This window comes from Neofelis nebulosa, chromosome 5, assembly GCF_028018385.1.
Source record: "Neofelis nebulosa isolate mNeoNeb1 chromosome 5, mNeoNeb1.pri, whole genome shotgun sequence".
Lineage (NCBI taxonomy): Eukaryota > Metazoa > Chordata > Mammalia > Carnivora > Felidae > Neofelis > Neofelis nebulosa.
This window is the reverse complement of record NC_080786.1, coordinates 144,842,185-144,857,452: the sequence shown is the minus strand read 5'-3', so window position 1 is coordinate 144,857,452 and position 15,268 is coordinate 144,842,185. Positions and strand designations below refer to the sequence as shown.

Here is a 15,268-nt window from a genome sequence, read left to right as displayed (position 1 = left end):
TGTGTTCTAAGGTTTAGTTGTAACTCATTTAATATATCTCCTTGCTTAAATCTTCGTTCGCTGTTTCATTCTTCAGGCAAAAATATGCAAACCTTCCTTAAAAGAGCCCTTACTTGCTGATGTACTACTTTGGATAATCCTCTATAACTTGTTGCAGTGTGTGATGACAGCCACTGAAAAGTTAAAAACAAACAAACAAAACATGAGTATTGGAACGAAGAGCCACCTGGCACCCACACGCCCACCAGATCCCATTCTTGGGGACAATGGTTTTAGTTATTACTCTATTAATGATTTTGTTGGGAATGCCAAACAAAAACAAAATTTCTAATAGTCTTGGAACTCAAAGTGGATGAGCAACAGACATCTTATCTTTGCCTGTTGAACTTTGAAGTTTTGCCAATATGGATAGAGAATGAAGGTTCCGTGCCTTCAAGCTGCTGAATCCATGTGAACCTGATGCTGTCCCCAAAGCTCTGGTCGGTTAATAGGCGTTTGATTCCTGAATGATGGGACTTGTTTGTAAGTCATGACTTGATTATTACCAGAAACTCCTTCTTCCCCAAACGCAATGGAATTAGGATAGCTCCTTCTAGCAGTAGGTACAGAGTCGGGGCTCTCCTGTCTGTTAACCAACCAACATCCCAAACTGTGCCTGGTCTCCCACGCCACCCTCCAATCAATGGGATTGCTTGATCATCAGAATACCACAGTCGGGATCCCTAGTTTCGTTTTTCCACCTAGAAGATCTTCTGAGTTTTTGTGCTTCAGAATCATTTCTTAGAATATTTGAACATTTAGATGATCACACTTTTTTTTTTTAACTTGTGCATTAGTCTGTCTGCTGTGCAAGGGAACCCATTTAAGCTATCCAAGCATGTGACTCCTAAGGAAACACCATGTGTATTTGAATCCACGACTCGCACACTTATTAGCTATTTGTCTTGTACATACTGTAGGACCTCTCAAAAATTCAATTTCCTTTAATGTAAAAGAGAGATAATGATAGTATTTATATCACAGGTTTATGATGAGGAACGGATGATAAGATATCCAAAGCCACGAAAAGAGTTCCTTGAATATAGAAAGCACTCTATAAATGTTAACTATTATTAGATTATAAATGTATAGAACTTATGTCCAAAAAATAAATGCACGTGGGTCCCTTGACCTAACTCTCTGGTTCCATGAGCCATAAACATCACATTATTTCATACAGCCTAAAACCAAACATTTATACTCTCAATTCCTAAGCATTTTAAATATCCGCTAAAGTACATAATAGTGTGCTCTATTCCTTACCAAACATCAGAAATATATTTTGACATAGTTTAAGCCAATACTTTTATACTATACACACACACACATTTTATCTTGGGTCAACCTAATTCAGAATTTCCTTATAATGCTTTTTCTATTCATCTTTTTAAAATTTTTTTAATGTTTATTTATTTTTTGAGAGAGATGCAGTGTGAACAGGGAAGGGCAGAGAGAGAAGGAGACATAGAATCCGAAGCAGGCTCTAGGCTGTCAGTACAGAGCCTGACACGGGGCTCAAACTCATGAACCATGAGATCATGACCTGGGCCGAAGTCGGACGCTTAACCAATGGAGACACCCAGGCACTCCTTTTTTTTTTTTTTTTGTCTATGTTTGAGCGAGAGAGAGAGAGAGAGAGAGAGAGAGAGACGGCAAGTGGGGGAGGGGCAGAGAGAAAGGGAGACACAGAACCTGAAGCAGGCTCCAGACTCTGAGCTGTCAGCACAGAGCCCAACATGGGGCTCAAATCCACAAACTGGGAGATCATGATCTGAGCAGAAGTTGGACGCTTAACTGATTAAGCCACCCAGGCACCTCAACGACTTTTTTTTTTTTTTTAATATTTCTTTTATACTGTGATCCCACTGGGCAGTGCTTTCAGTCCTGGTCTTCACTCCAGAGTTGTCTGGCCTTCAAGCTACCACATTCCTCTATCAAAGTTAATTGGGGCTTTTTAGATGTAACACCCACCCTCACATAACATGGAAATGTGATATCTGTAACATTGCTTTGGAAATTTTTATTTGTTCCGCAATTTTCAATGTGCTTGAAGAAAATAATTTGGTATTTGCTTTACTGCTTCTAAACACAGCCCCTAAGGGGCCATTAAAAATTTACATGCTATAAGTTTGATGGGAGATTACTTTTTAAAAGAATTTGGGCTGAAATTTCCAATTTCTTAGCTAATATAATTTAAGTCCACTTATATGAGACATTCCATATTCATCCAGCTGGTAAAGAGAGCCAAGAAGAATTATTTTTCCACAAAACTCATTTGATTCTCATGGAGTATCATGATCATGGAATGATCTTTGTCTTTTATGAACCATTTCTGTCACACATATTAGTTGCTACTGAACGTAGGTACATGCTTTATTATATGGCACACCACATGAGGAACGATTGAGAAAAGAACCACAACAAAATATAATACCATAAGCAAGGAGGAAAGAGAAGGACTGTATCTCGGCATCCTGTAAATGACCCTCTGAGTCATAAATTACACCAGCAATGGTGACCCACTGTTCTGAGTACCCAGCAATCATCTGAAATCCAAGGCAAAACTGTAAGCTGGCTTTCACCTACAAAATACAAGGAAGCATATTTATAAGAGTGTTGATCTAGTTGTTTTAAGCTAGACAACACACTGAGGAGATACTCTTATGTAAATTGGAGAAGGATATTGAAGTCGGCTGTCAAGAACGTCTCACCCACAGGGCGAGCACATAGGCCATCTAAGCCAGCAGGGAATGTTCAGATACTCCCTGACATGATAACAAATGACTTAGATAACGTGATAATAGGTTACAGCTGCTGGGTTGGAAACTTCTCGTCCTTTTACAGAATTCCTGGTCTACCTAAGTCTTGTCTTGTGGCCTCACTTACCCCAGCTACAGTGTCAACCCACTGAACTCTGTTCTCCCGATCTCTGCCTAGATAGGTCTCTCTGTAGTGACTTGAGACAGAGTTTGTAGAAGCCCATCAGCAGCTAGGAACTATCCTTTTTCCAAACACTATGAATTCAAAGCCTTCCGTTCTTTAAAATGTAGATCTTGCAATTCCCAAAACCTGAACTGTCATCCCAGCGTCCTCTGTGAAAACTACTTTTCTACCACTGAATACAGACGAGCCCATAGGACTGCCTTTTGCCTCTTCATACTCCTATAGGTACTGTTTCTTTCTATTATATTCCTTAGCTGCAACCCCTCACTTCAAGAATTGACTGACCACCAACTATTTAGTTTCTCTCAGAGATACATGTTCTGTCATCATTATACAAAGAATAGTCAAAGTGGGGAAACTGCCAGATACTAAGAGAAATATAAAATAAATTTTGGGGCGCCTCGGTTGGTTGAGCATCCGACTTCTGCTCTGGTCAGGAGCTCACATTTCCTGAGTTAGAGCCCAGCATCCAACTCGCTGCTGTCAGCGAGGAGCCCGCTTTGGATCCTCTGTCCCTCTTTCTCTGCCCCTCCCCCACTCACGCTCCGTCTCTCAAAAATAAACATTAAAAAATGACATCATAAGTTATTTGATATTCTTTTTCTACCATCATGTGCAGAAATGTTTCTGTCTACTCAGCTAAACTTTTATGGATTTTGAACCTGTTCATGTTTTCCTTTGGTGTTTTTTAAGAGTCATTGGCCCACTGGGGTTGCACTTCCTCATATTGCTAAATACTATGTGGATAGCTTTGGTTGCTGATTTTATAAAATCGGTAAGGAGCGTCCATTTGTAAGGAAGCGTCACTCGCGGTGAGCAGCGCCTAATGTATAGAGTTGTGGAATCACTATGCTCTACACCTGAAAGTAATGTAACATTTTGTGTTGAGTATACTCAACAGCACACAACAAAAAACCAAGAAGCAGTGACCCTTGAGCAAACACATGGAAGATGGGAGGACATTAGTACTATGCACTGCTTCCCTTTCTTTTCGACATCCAAGAAGGTTAGAACTGAATTTGAGGCTCAAGAGGCCCCTGTGGTCTGCAGATGTGTGGTCTTTTGTCCCTTGGAGAAGCAGGACAGGACGGCGGTTAAGGGCATGAGCTCCGAATTCAAACCAGATTCAAATATTGGTTCTACTGCTCACTAGCCACGTGACTTTGGGCCCTATATTTCATCTCTCTGGGTCTCTCAATGAAGATAATAAGAGCACCTGCCTCCCAGGGCTCTTTTAAGGATTAAACGAAATAATGTATGCAGACTCCTTTGCACATAGGAAGAACCCTAAAATTCAGCTGTGAAGGGCGCCTGGGTGGCTCAGGTGTTTAAGCGTCCAGCTTTGGCTCAGGTCATGATCTCATGGTTCACGAGTTTGAGCCTCGCGTTGGGCTCTGTGCTGACAGCTCAGAGCCTGGAGTCTGCTTCAGATTCTGTGTCTCCCTCTATCTCTGCCTCTCCCCCACCCATCTCTCTCAAAAATAAACATTAAATTTTTTTTTTAAAATTAGCTGTTATTACTTTTGAAATATCCACTATGTGCTAGGCAGGCACTGTTGCAATTGTGGTCATTTCCAAATTAGAAAGAAAAGAAAAGAAAACAGAAGAGAAAAGGAGAGAAAAGAAAGAAAAGAAAAAAGAAAAGAAAAGAAAAGAAAAGAAAAGAAAAGAAAAGAAAAGAAAAGAAAAAAGAAAAAAATGAATGTATGTTGTCTCTGATCATGACATGTTTATAATCCAGGGGCAATATCTACCTAATTTGACCTTTCTCCAATATTCGATACTTTTTTGACTACTTCCCTTTTTTTGTAACACATCTGTACATTGATTTTGTTTGTTACACTCCTGATTTTCATTTTACTTCACTGGCTATTAACTCCCGTGTTTTGCAGGCTCCTCTTTGCAAATTCCTTAAATGTAGAAGTTTCTCAGGGTGCCACGTGGGCCCCTTCTCATATCATTCTATGTGTTCCTGGGCTTTTATCATTTTTATTGGAGGCAGCCAAGCACTGTGGTTAAGAATATAGACGATTGAATCATACTACCATGGTCTGAACCCAGGGACCCATTTCATACTCCTAGGAGACCCTCTGATCCAGTCTTCACATTGTAGCCAGAATCATCCTTGTAGGAGGCAAATTTGATCTAGTTCTACTTATGTTTATAACCTACAGATGGTTTCTCAATGCTTCAGAATCATATTCCCTTGTCTAAGCCAACAAGGACAGATGAGTTTGGGAATCCAGAGTTTTTCAGATTTCAGAAAGATAATGGGGTGGATTAGCCATACCCCGGGTAGTATCTAGGACAGTGCCCCATAATCAAACGTACTGATTTATTTCTGAGGCACGGCATAAGATATCCACACGGAGAAGGGGCAGGAAAAATTAATCTGCATAGTTTCCATTAGTTTGAGCCGTGCGATTCAATCTAAGAAGAATAAATACAGCATCGTCTTCGTCCTCCAAATCGGTTCCAAAGGATTTTTGATTTTGCAGAGATTTCGGGACCTTTAAAGGATGTCCAAACCCCTACCACGGCTGACAGAACCACTCGTAATTTGGTTCCTGTCTGTCTCCAGCTTCACCTTTCATCTCTTCTCTTCTGACATTCTTTCCCGACGCTGAGCTTCTTGAAACAAGACCCCCCTTGCCTGAGTAACTCCTCTGCCTTCAGCCCTTAAACTGAGCTGGAGAGGTGTGCTATCTTTTGAAGATAAAATTAGGGCACAGAGGTATCCAGTGCAAGATAATGGTGAAGGTCAGATCATAGAATGACATGCATAAAATATTTAGAGATATGAATTCAAGTTTGCAGAGGTCAACATAGACTTTTGAAAGCACATTCTGAAAAAATGCACAAGATACAGAGTTGAGACAGGTAGGCCCAGAGGCTTGGGGGCACACTGAGGAACCACCTGCGGTCGCAAAGATAGGAAAGCTGAGACACAGCAAGAAAGGAAAGCAAAGTATTCTAATATGTTTCAGAGATTAAAAAAAATAGCAAGACATGCTGATCCAAGATGGGAGATGGGAAGTGAGGAAGCGGGGCGGGGTGGGGGGGTGCGGTTCTAGATGTCTCCCGGACATCCCATTTTCAGAGTTGCATGGATGGTGTACTATAATTTAGGTGGGTGAAAAGGCATAGAAGCAGATCTGAGCCGGGAGACTCTGTTTATGAAGGCAGTTAAACTTCTGCTGGTTTTGCTGTTTTTGTGAAGCATCCAGGGGGATAGGCGGAACAAGGGAAAGTTCAGAGGTCTAAAGACAAAATGAGATAGGAGATATTTAGGTGGTGATAAAGCCATCCATTTCCTAATTTATCCATTAAGGAACTAGACATGGGCACTTGGGTAGCTTAGTTGGTTAAGCGTCCAACTTTGGCTCAGGTCATGATCTCACAGTTTCTGAGCTTGAGCCCCGCATCGGACTCTATGCCGACAGCTGGGAGCCTGGAGCTTGCTTAGGATTCTGTGTCTCTCTATCTGCTCATCCCCCACTCGTGCTCTGTCTCTTTGTCTCTCAAAAAATAAATAAACATTAAAAAAAAAGAAAAACAACTATACAACTTTGATCGTTCTTGAGCAGAGGATTCAGTGCTGAACGAGAAAGAGTAGAATTATTGGCTGCTTCCCCCACCACCCACCCCTCACCCAGAGATTATAGTCAGAGATGTGCCACTCAAAAAAATGAGTCATAGACCACGGTAAATCAGTGATGTTACCAAACCTATGATTTAGTGAGGCTAACAATTTTAATCATGCAAGACTTCCTAATGTTCTTAATGAAGGAAGTGATGCATTGATTTACCTGTTGGCATACACCATTTATCTCATGGCAGAGAGTAACAAACTCCATGGACTAGCTGTTTTCAGTAGCACTGCTCTAGTCTACAGGGAAATTTAAAAATATATTATATTGTCAAATTGGTTTCCATACAACACCCAGTGCTCATCCCAACGGGTGCCCTCCTCAATACCCATCACCCACCCTCCCCTCCCTCCCACCCCCCATCAACCCTCAGTTTATTCTCAGTTTTTAAGAGTTTCTTATGTTTTGGCTCCCTCCCTCTCTAACCTCTTTTGTTTTCCTTCCCCTCCCGCAAGTGACAATAAATTTCATATTTAAAAAAGTATATATATATATATATATATATATATATATATATTATAAAGATGATAGAATTAAGTAAAAGGGTAATAGATACATAATAGGAAAGCCTAATTTATCCTGGGATCCAGTGGTTATAAAGTGAGGAAAAGCTTAATTATCTTAATTATCCAGGTGAAGGAAGAACACGCAGGCAGAGAAAATAGCGTGTCCTTGCGGTAGGAAAAAGCTGGAGAGAGTTTAATGGTGCGAGAGGGAAAGGGTACAGTGTGAAAATGAAGTTAGAGCCATGGGCAGGGACACGACTGTGCAGCCTCGCAAGTCACGTGGACGATTTGTGTTTTATCGCACATGTATTCGAAAACAATGAGAAAGTTTTAATCAAAGAGTGATATGACCGGCTCTTCACCTTAAGATTTGTCAGGCAGGGATAGGGAGAAGAGATTGGAGGAGACATTTTCTGAAGATGAGGCGGACCACGCTGGAACTCTTTCACAGCCCGCCAAGAAAGAAGACCACCTTGAACTCGAGCAGGTGTTCTTTCCCAGAACTGCTTTCTCCCCCATGCAAGTTTTGGAGACATTTTTAATTGTCCTAATGAGTGTGTGTGTGTGTGTGTGTGTGTGTGTTGGGGGGAAGAGGTGTGCTACTGGCCTCTAGTGGATGGAGGCCAAGAGTCCTGCCTTACAGTGCACAGGACAGTTCCCACAACTAAGAATTACACATCCGAAAATGTCACTGATGATGAGGTTGACAAACCCTCTACTAAAAGGTAGGACTAGATGGATTTATGATGAATTTGGAAGACAGGACGGGTCGCTTTGGGGAAGGATTGCATATATGAGGAGGATCCTAAGCATTTTGAGTTAAGCAACTAGATGGATGGAAACGCTGCTTACCCAGATAAGAAAAGAAATATTTCATTCTCCATAGGGAAGAGCAAAAGTTCAATCTCGCACACATGAACGTTTGACACCCTTATAAAACCTCCAAATTGAAATGTCTGGTAAGTAATTGGATATCGGAGCCTAGGATTAAAAATAAAAAGAGGCGTGTATGAAAATATACATTTGAATGACACAGAATATGGATAGTATTTTAAGCCATGATGGGGACGTGCCTCCTCTATAGGCAGCATGTGTCAAGAGGTGAGCACCACGCCTCAGGACCTGTTATGTACAGGAACCCAACTAAAGTTACAGAGAATTAGGTGGCAGTTAGAAAATGAGGAGTGTGACGTTAGGGAACTACATAGATGAACATGTTTCAAGATCAAGGGCACAGTCAGTCACTTGTGTTGAATGTGATTAAAGGTTCACATAAGATCGCCCCAAAACGCCCATTGCATTTAGCAGCATAGAGCCACTGCTGGCGATGCCAGTGAGATTTCGGAAGAGTGGTAAGCCAGAGAGAGAAACTATGGTTATTGAAAAGAGAAAAAGAAGTAAGATCATTGACAGACTGAAGGCACACTTTCTTAGAGAATGCTATCCTTAACAAATTAGGAGAGCTATATCGTCACGAAGGAAATGACACTGTGTGACATTTTTGGATGGGAGAAAAGTTGACCTTGTCATAAGGCTGAGAAAGCAGAACCATTTGAACGGATGGATGAGAATGAAGTGGTTTGAAACAGAAAAGAAATAATAATTAATCAAGGCCCCAAGGCCAGCTGTGTGTAGAGTGGGGGTGGGGGATAGATATCTCGGGTCACTTCCCGCACTGAATTTATACTTGGGGATTATATTTAATCATGAAAGAGACTTGTTTCACTTAGAGTTTTCATAAAAATAAGTTTTAAAAGAAAAAAAACAATTAGTTCATATGCATATATTTATTTTGGATAAGTATAAAAATAAAAAGTTAATGATTTGATATATTCCTTCAGCTCAGAAATAACTCAGGAGTACCCACCATGTGCCAGTCGCTGGGGCAAAGAAGACTAAGCCCTACTGCTGCTGACCCTGAGGTATTTCCCTGCATGTGGCTGTTCTGCAAATTCAGAAGGCTGAAGTCTAACTCATTCTGCATGACCCATATCAAAAGGCATCCCTTGCAATTCCTTCTCTATCGGTGTGTGTATGTGTGTGCGTGTGTGCACCAAATGGATAGCTTATCACATACTAAGATTCTGATGTCAGAAGAGTCAAAGCTCAGCTGAGATGAACACCTGTCAGATAGGAGGGATTTGATTTTGCCTTTAAGGAATGAAAAGGATTTAGAGAAGTGAGCACAACATTCGGCAGAAATTTGTAAGCAAAACAACCAGCAAACTCTTCCATTGGTGCCAGATAAGCAAACACTATAGGAGATTAGAAAACAAATCACCTGCAAAACAAACAGAAAGATCAAATTACATAAATAGCTTTTTGTCTCCAATTTCTAAAAGATGCTTGCAGGCAGAAGTTGGATATTATCGTAAGTGGGGGGAAAAAGACATCTCTAATTCCAGGACTTTTCTTTATACCATTGATTTTTTTTTTATAGTCATAAGGATGATTTTAACTACTTGGTATGAAGGTACGTTTTATGCTTCTTTGTCTTTCTAGAACGATGAGCAAAAGAGAAGCTCAGCAGGGAGTGAAATGAATCACTCTCCGAGGTGTCTCATTTCTCACTCCCAACTGAGCTGGCAAAGGTTAGCACACTATTAAAAATTCAAGTTTTTGCAAATGCGCTTCATCGGTAGTCAAGTCACTCAAAGTATATCAGTTTTTAGCAATTATTCTCAGCGATAGGCTAAGTGTTTGCCAAAGAATTCTCTGCCTCACATGGAAAAAGAATCCAATAACTCCATACTGGATAAAACATGAGTTGCTTGTTGATGATAAGCTAAATGAGAGGACAAATAGAAGGCAGTTTGAAACAACCATCTCCATGGTAACTTTGCATACGAGAAAACAGAACTAAAATGATTAAGAAGTTGTTCCTTCAGTGGCGGCATTTAGGGATTTCATAAAAGAGGTAAGACTCCATACGGAGGCCCATCGGATAAAATGCAAATGTTATCACACTGAAATGTTATTTTTTCACGTGCATTCATTGCTCACATGATACTCGAAGTGAAAAAGACAAGCTTCTCAAGTTGTTAGCATACCATTGTGGTTCCTTCTGGCTTTGAAGAAAGGCACACGTGGGTCACTAAATTAGTGACAATTCCTATCTCATAAGGTTGTTGCAAGGATTAGATGATGCCACAATTTTCAATGTTTTACGCATGGTAAATGCTCAATAAAACATACATAAATATTTGGGAGGGGGGTGTGGGTGGCTGTTAGGAGTGCATTGGTGGTAACAAGTTATACATTCATGCTCAAAATGCCCACGGTCAAGCTCGTGAAGAAGGGAGGGCACTATCTGCATCATGACAAATATCTTTGAAGGCAAACCACACCTTATTTCCAGAAAAAAAAAAAAAGCGACGAGTGCCTTCTATAAATCAGAATAATTAAATAGCAGTTAAGAACACATGAATGTGTTCAGTTATAATTATAGCCTAGGATAATTAGTTATTTTCATGACAAGACATGCACAAGAATGGCAAGGGTCTGCACCATACCCAGTGCAGTGAGGGGATATATATGCATATAAACATGCCTGGGAGATATCACAATATCTTCTCACTGTAACTCAGCCGGACCCACATCTGCCATCAACATGGCCTACAGCTGCTGTTCCGGAAACTTCTCCTCCCGCTCCCTTGGGGGCTACCTGCGCTACCCAAGCTCCTCCTGTGGCTCTTCTTCCCCCAGCAACCTGGTCTACTGCACTGACCTCTGCTCTCCCAGCACCTGCCAGCTGGGCTCCTCCCTCTACAGCGGCTGTCAGGAGACCTCCTGTGAGCCCACCAGCTGCCGGACGTCCTGCGTGGTGTCCGGCCCCTGCCAGACGTCCTGCTCCCGCCCAAGGACCTCTGTGCTCTGTAGTCCCTGCAGGTCAATTTACCCTGGATCTCTGAACTATGGATCCATCAGAGGCTACTGCCTGGGGTATGGACCTAGAAGTTCCTACTCCCTGGGCTGCGAATCCCAGGGCTTTGGATCCCCGGGTTATGGAGTCTATGGGTTCCCTTCCCTGGGCTATGGGTCCAACGTCTACCGCCCTACCTACCTGGCTTCTAAGAGCAGCCAAACTTCTTATTGCCAACCAACCTGTAGATCTGGTTTCTACCACCAACCAACTTGTTAAGGATTCTGGACCTGGACTTCACTGCCCTTCAAAGTCAGTCTCTGCAATTATCTGGCTAGAGTCTATATTCTACTAGCTAGAAAAGTGATAATTAAAACAAATCCTATTAATGTGAAACCATTTATCTCATAGAATACCTATTCTTTTTTCCTTCTATTTTTCTTCTATTTTCCTTCATACTTCTTTTGTTCAAAATGGACCAAGTGGTCTTTTTTTTTCCCTTCAAATAAACTCATGTAATTTGATATTGGATCATAAGTCAGTGTTAATTTTAAAAAAAAGATATCCATTGGGAATTTCAAACCTACTATGTTTTCTCCAAAAAGAAATGTTTAATTTAAGAAACAGGTTCCTGGGTAGGCAGAATTCTCTGACAACACATTGCTCGTTCCCAGGAATTTTTGGCAAGTGGAATCACAGCTTGGGCTGGAGGTTATTCTAAAATCTTCTGCTTATAATCATTTCGGCCTTATTAGGTACCTTACTTTGGTTAAACTACTAATGGGTCTAATCCAAGAAGAAAAGTTCCAGAGACAACAGTGATGCTTCGAGTGTATTATCCTGGCTGCATCAGATGAGGAAATGTCAAAACACTTTTCATGAGCTCCTTTCACCCACTTTTACAAGCAATAATGGAATTTTGAGGTCCTGATATTATACTAACAGCAGTAACTGGGTATGATGAAACAAACATTTTAAGTATGAATGAAACTAAACATGTATACATTTTATTATAATAAAATTAATTCACTTTCTAAGAGTTCTTTCTCAACTTGATGCTTGACTCTCTCCTCCCTTGGTCACTGGACAACCATCTGTTTTCAAAGAAGTCCCTGGGAGCTCCTGGAAATGTAGCCCTATCATGAATAGATAATATTAACTGAGCAGGAAGATTGGACCTCTTGATATCTTGGGCTTAGATCTGGATGTGATACCCAGGTAGTCTACTAAACTCTCTTGTTTGGGCAAACACAGTCATCTACATTTGAAAATACGTAAGTAGGAAGAAAAAATGTGTAAGTGGATCTGGGTACTCATTGTCATCACCCTCACAGGCGTTCTTTTCCCTCCCCCCACAAGAACTGTGCTTTGTTTATGTATCCCTGCTTATCTGAGTCTAGTCAGTCCTTCCAAAGAACGTTGCTATGCTCCCACTTTCAGGATGGAATCTGGCCAGTACAAGGGGGCACCCCAATCTTCCCTGGAAGTGATTGGTTCAGGAGGGAGCACGTGCTCTGACTTACGCCAATGAGAAACAAGGAGTGATGTGGACAGGTTCTTCCGGTTAAAGTTCTTGTGGAGTTTTGCGGAGCAACCATCTCTTCCTCTAGACCTTGTCGTATCACGTGCATTCATCTTGTATGCGGCCTGAAAATTACACCATCACCTGAAAGACAGTAAAGGCAAGAGAAATGCAAGGAGTAGAGCCCAGACTGTCTCTGGACTTTAGTCAATATGAGCCACTAAGTTTCACTTACTTAAGCCATTTTGGAAAACAATTTCTGTGACTTGGAGTTAACGCTTTGGCAAATGAGACCCTCATTTAAAGGCTAAAACCACCCCGCCTTCCCAAGAACAGCCCATGTAAGGTTTTTTTTTTTTAATATTTAATGTTTATTCATTTTTGAGAGAGAGACAGAGCATGAGTGGGGGAGGGGCAGAGAGAGAGGGAGACACAGAATCCGAAGCAGGTTCCAGGCTCTGAGCTATCAGCACAGAGCCCGACACTGGACTCGAACCCACAGACCGCAAGATCATGACTTGAGCCGAAGTCAGATGCTTAACGACTGAGCCACCCAGGTGCCCTGAGGTCTGTCTATGTTAAAGACCATTTGCAGGCCACCTTTGCCCTGTCCCAATCCCTCTCCACACGACCCCACGTGCATTCCCTCCACCAACGTGCACTCCATCGACGCCACCTACTCTTTTCCTCGAACACATTGTGCAGTACAGTCTTCTCCCTCTAGGAGTGTCATGTCTTTCTTACTCTTCAAAACCCGCAGAAATATTATCTCTCCTCTCACTTTTTTTAGGTAGACTCCACAGTCAAAAGAGTTGATATTTCCAACACAATGGTAGCATTAAATATGCTTATATTTTTGTTAATTACAAGGTCACTGTTTTATATTTTATTTCAAGTGTTATTTGGTTTAACCAGTACAGTTTTGTCTACGCTTGTTATATCCTTGATGCACACAATGGGATCTTACCTAATGAAATCCCGAAAGTAGTACATACTCGATAAAGGTTAATCTGGTAGATGAATGAATGAAATCAAGCTAGGGTTACAATCCCCAGGATGCATCATGTCAATGGCAACAAACATTCATTCATTTTTGCTAGTTGAACTCAATTGGGTTAAGCTGGTTGTCAGTAGGGTCATTCATTTTCTGCTCACCATTGCGATCAAGAAAGATTTAGCACCATCTTAATGACGTATTTTCACAACAGCAGTAACCATAGTGTTAAGTGGGAGAACTCAAAAATTAATTCCCACTTCTGGATCACACAAAGGCAGAAACATAACTTCACCAAAAGCTGACCTCAGAGGCAGGCCAGAGTAAGTGCATCTGGGAAAAGAAACAAAAGCAAGTGTATAATTACTATTTATTACTATAAATAAACTATGACACTTTCACATTCAAGACTTAATGGAACAAGGGGTTAGGAAATATGGAAGTTATTACTCAAATGGCTGAGATACTGTGATCCATTCTTTTTTTTTTCAATTACTCTTTGTTAATGACTACATACACCCTGTGTACTACTGCCTTTCTTTCTCTCTTGTTTTCTTGCTTTCTTGCTTTCTTTTTCTTTCTTTCTTTCTTTTGAATCAAAGTCTGATATCATTGAATTGAAAATGACCAAGAATTATCCCAAGAAGCAAAATTATTTAGAGATATCTTCATAGAAAAAAAATGATGTCACATGTGAATCCTTTTATTATCATGTTCTAAGAGAATCTATCATTAGAAACATATAAAGCTGGCAAGTGACCATTTCCATATTCCACATAGGATCATTATTACGGTTATAATGTCATAACTCTGAGTATTCCAGAGACTAAAAAAAATTTTTTTCTGTATGCGTTACAGTGTCTGAGAGGCATTATATGGTACTTGACTCACTTTACAAAATGGTATATTTAAAGGAAGTTGGTCATTCCCTTTGGCACACTTTTTTGAGGTAGACCAATGAAAAACGTACACTTTCTTTACTCTCAGAGTTGCTCCCAAATACAATAGAACTATTCATTTTAAGTCATAGATTTCTACCCGCATGCATGGCAACTAATAGTCTACTAACTTCAGTCTTTGTTCTGTTAAAATTTTCATAAGTAATCTTAATAAAAATTATATGGCTTAAATGAAAGTGCAGATTTCATTCAGTAGGAAGATTTGACAAGATGCCATTTAATGTCCTTTTAACTCTAAGATATTAAGATTTTGATAGAAAATCATAGAATGTGACAGCTAGAAAGGACCTTTGAGATCTTCTCATCTAAAGTCATTATCTTGTAAGATATCCAAAAAGGCAAAGTGACTTGTCCAAATTCATGCAGTGAATTAATAGAACCAGGGCTAGAAGCCAAATCTCTTCACTCTTGGTCTAGTATTCTTAAACTGCTATGCAATCTGTCTACATGAGTGACCTCCTGGTTGGAGAAGAGGAATGGATTTAAATTAACTTAAGTCATTTGGTTGGTGAGATAAAACTAAGGCAAGGATAGAGGAAATAAATTGTGGGAGAATTGAGCTGAATTATGTTACTCAAGGGTGACTCTAATTTATTTATTTATTTATTTATTTATTTACTTACTTACTTACTTTAATAGAGCTGAGCAAGTGATTAGAAATTCAACATAGGCACATAATCAAATATGAAGGTAATATAAACTGTTCAACCTTATAACCATCAAGTGACAGAAACAGGTTGACTAGATCTTTAATGGGAATGAATCCATTCCCAATCTGATCCTTAAAAGAATG

At 40.4% G+C, this 15,268-nt stretch overlaps 1 protein-coding gene across 1 annotated transcript; it reads left to right on the top strand.

Annotated features, from left to right (window-relative positions):
* The first annotated feature begins 10,712 nt into the window (after positions 1-10,712).
* On the top strand, positions 10,713-11,417 carry LOC131511467 (keratin-associated protein 13-1-like). Its single transcript, XM_058729114.1, has one exon. The coding sequence runs from the start codon at positions 10,749-10,751 to the stop codon at positions 11,277-11,279; it is 531 nt and encodes a 176-aa protein (XP_058585097.1). The 5' UTR covers positions 10,713-10,748; the 3' UTR covers positions 11,280-11,417.
* Positions 11,418-15,268: the final 3,851 nt, after the last annotated feature.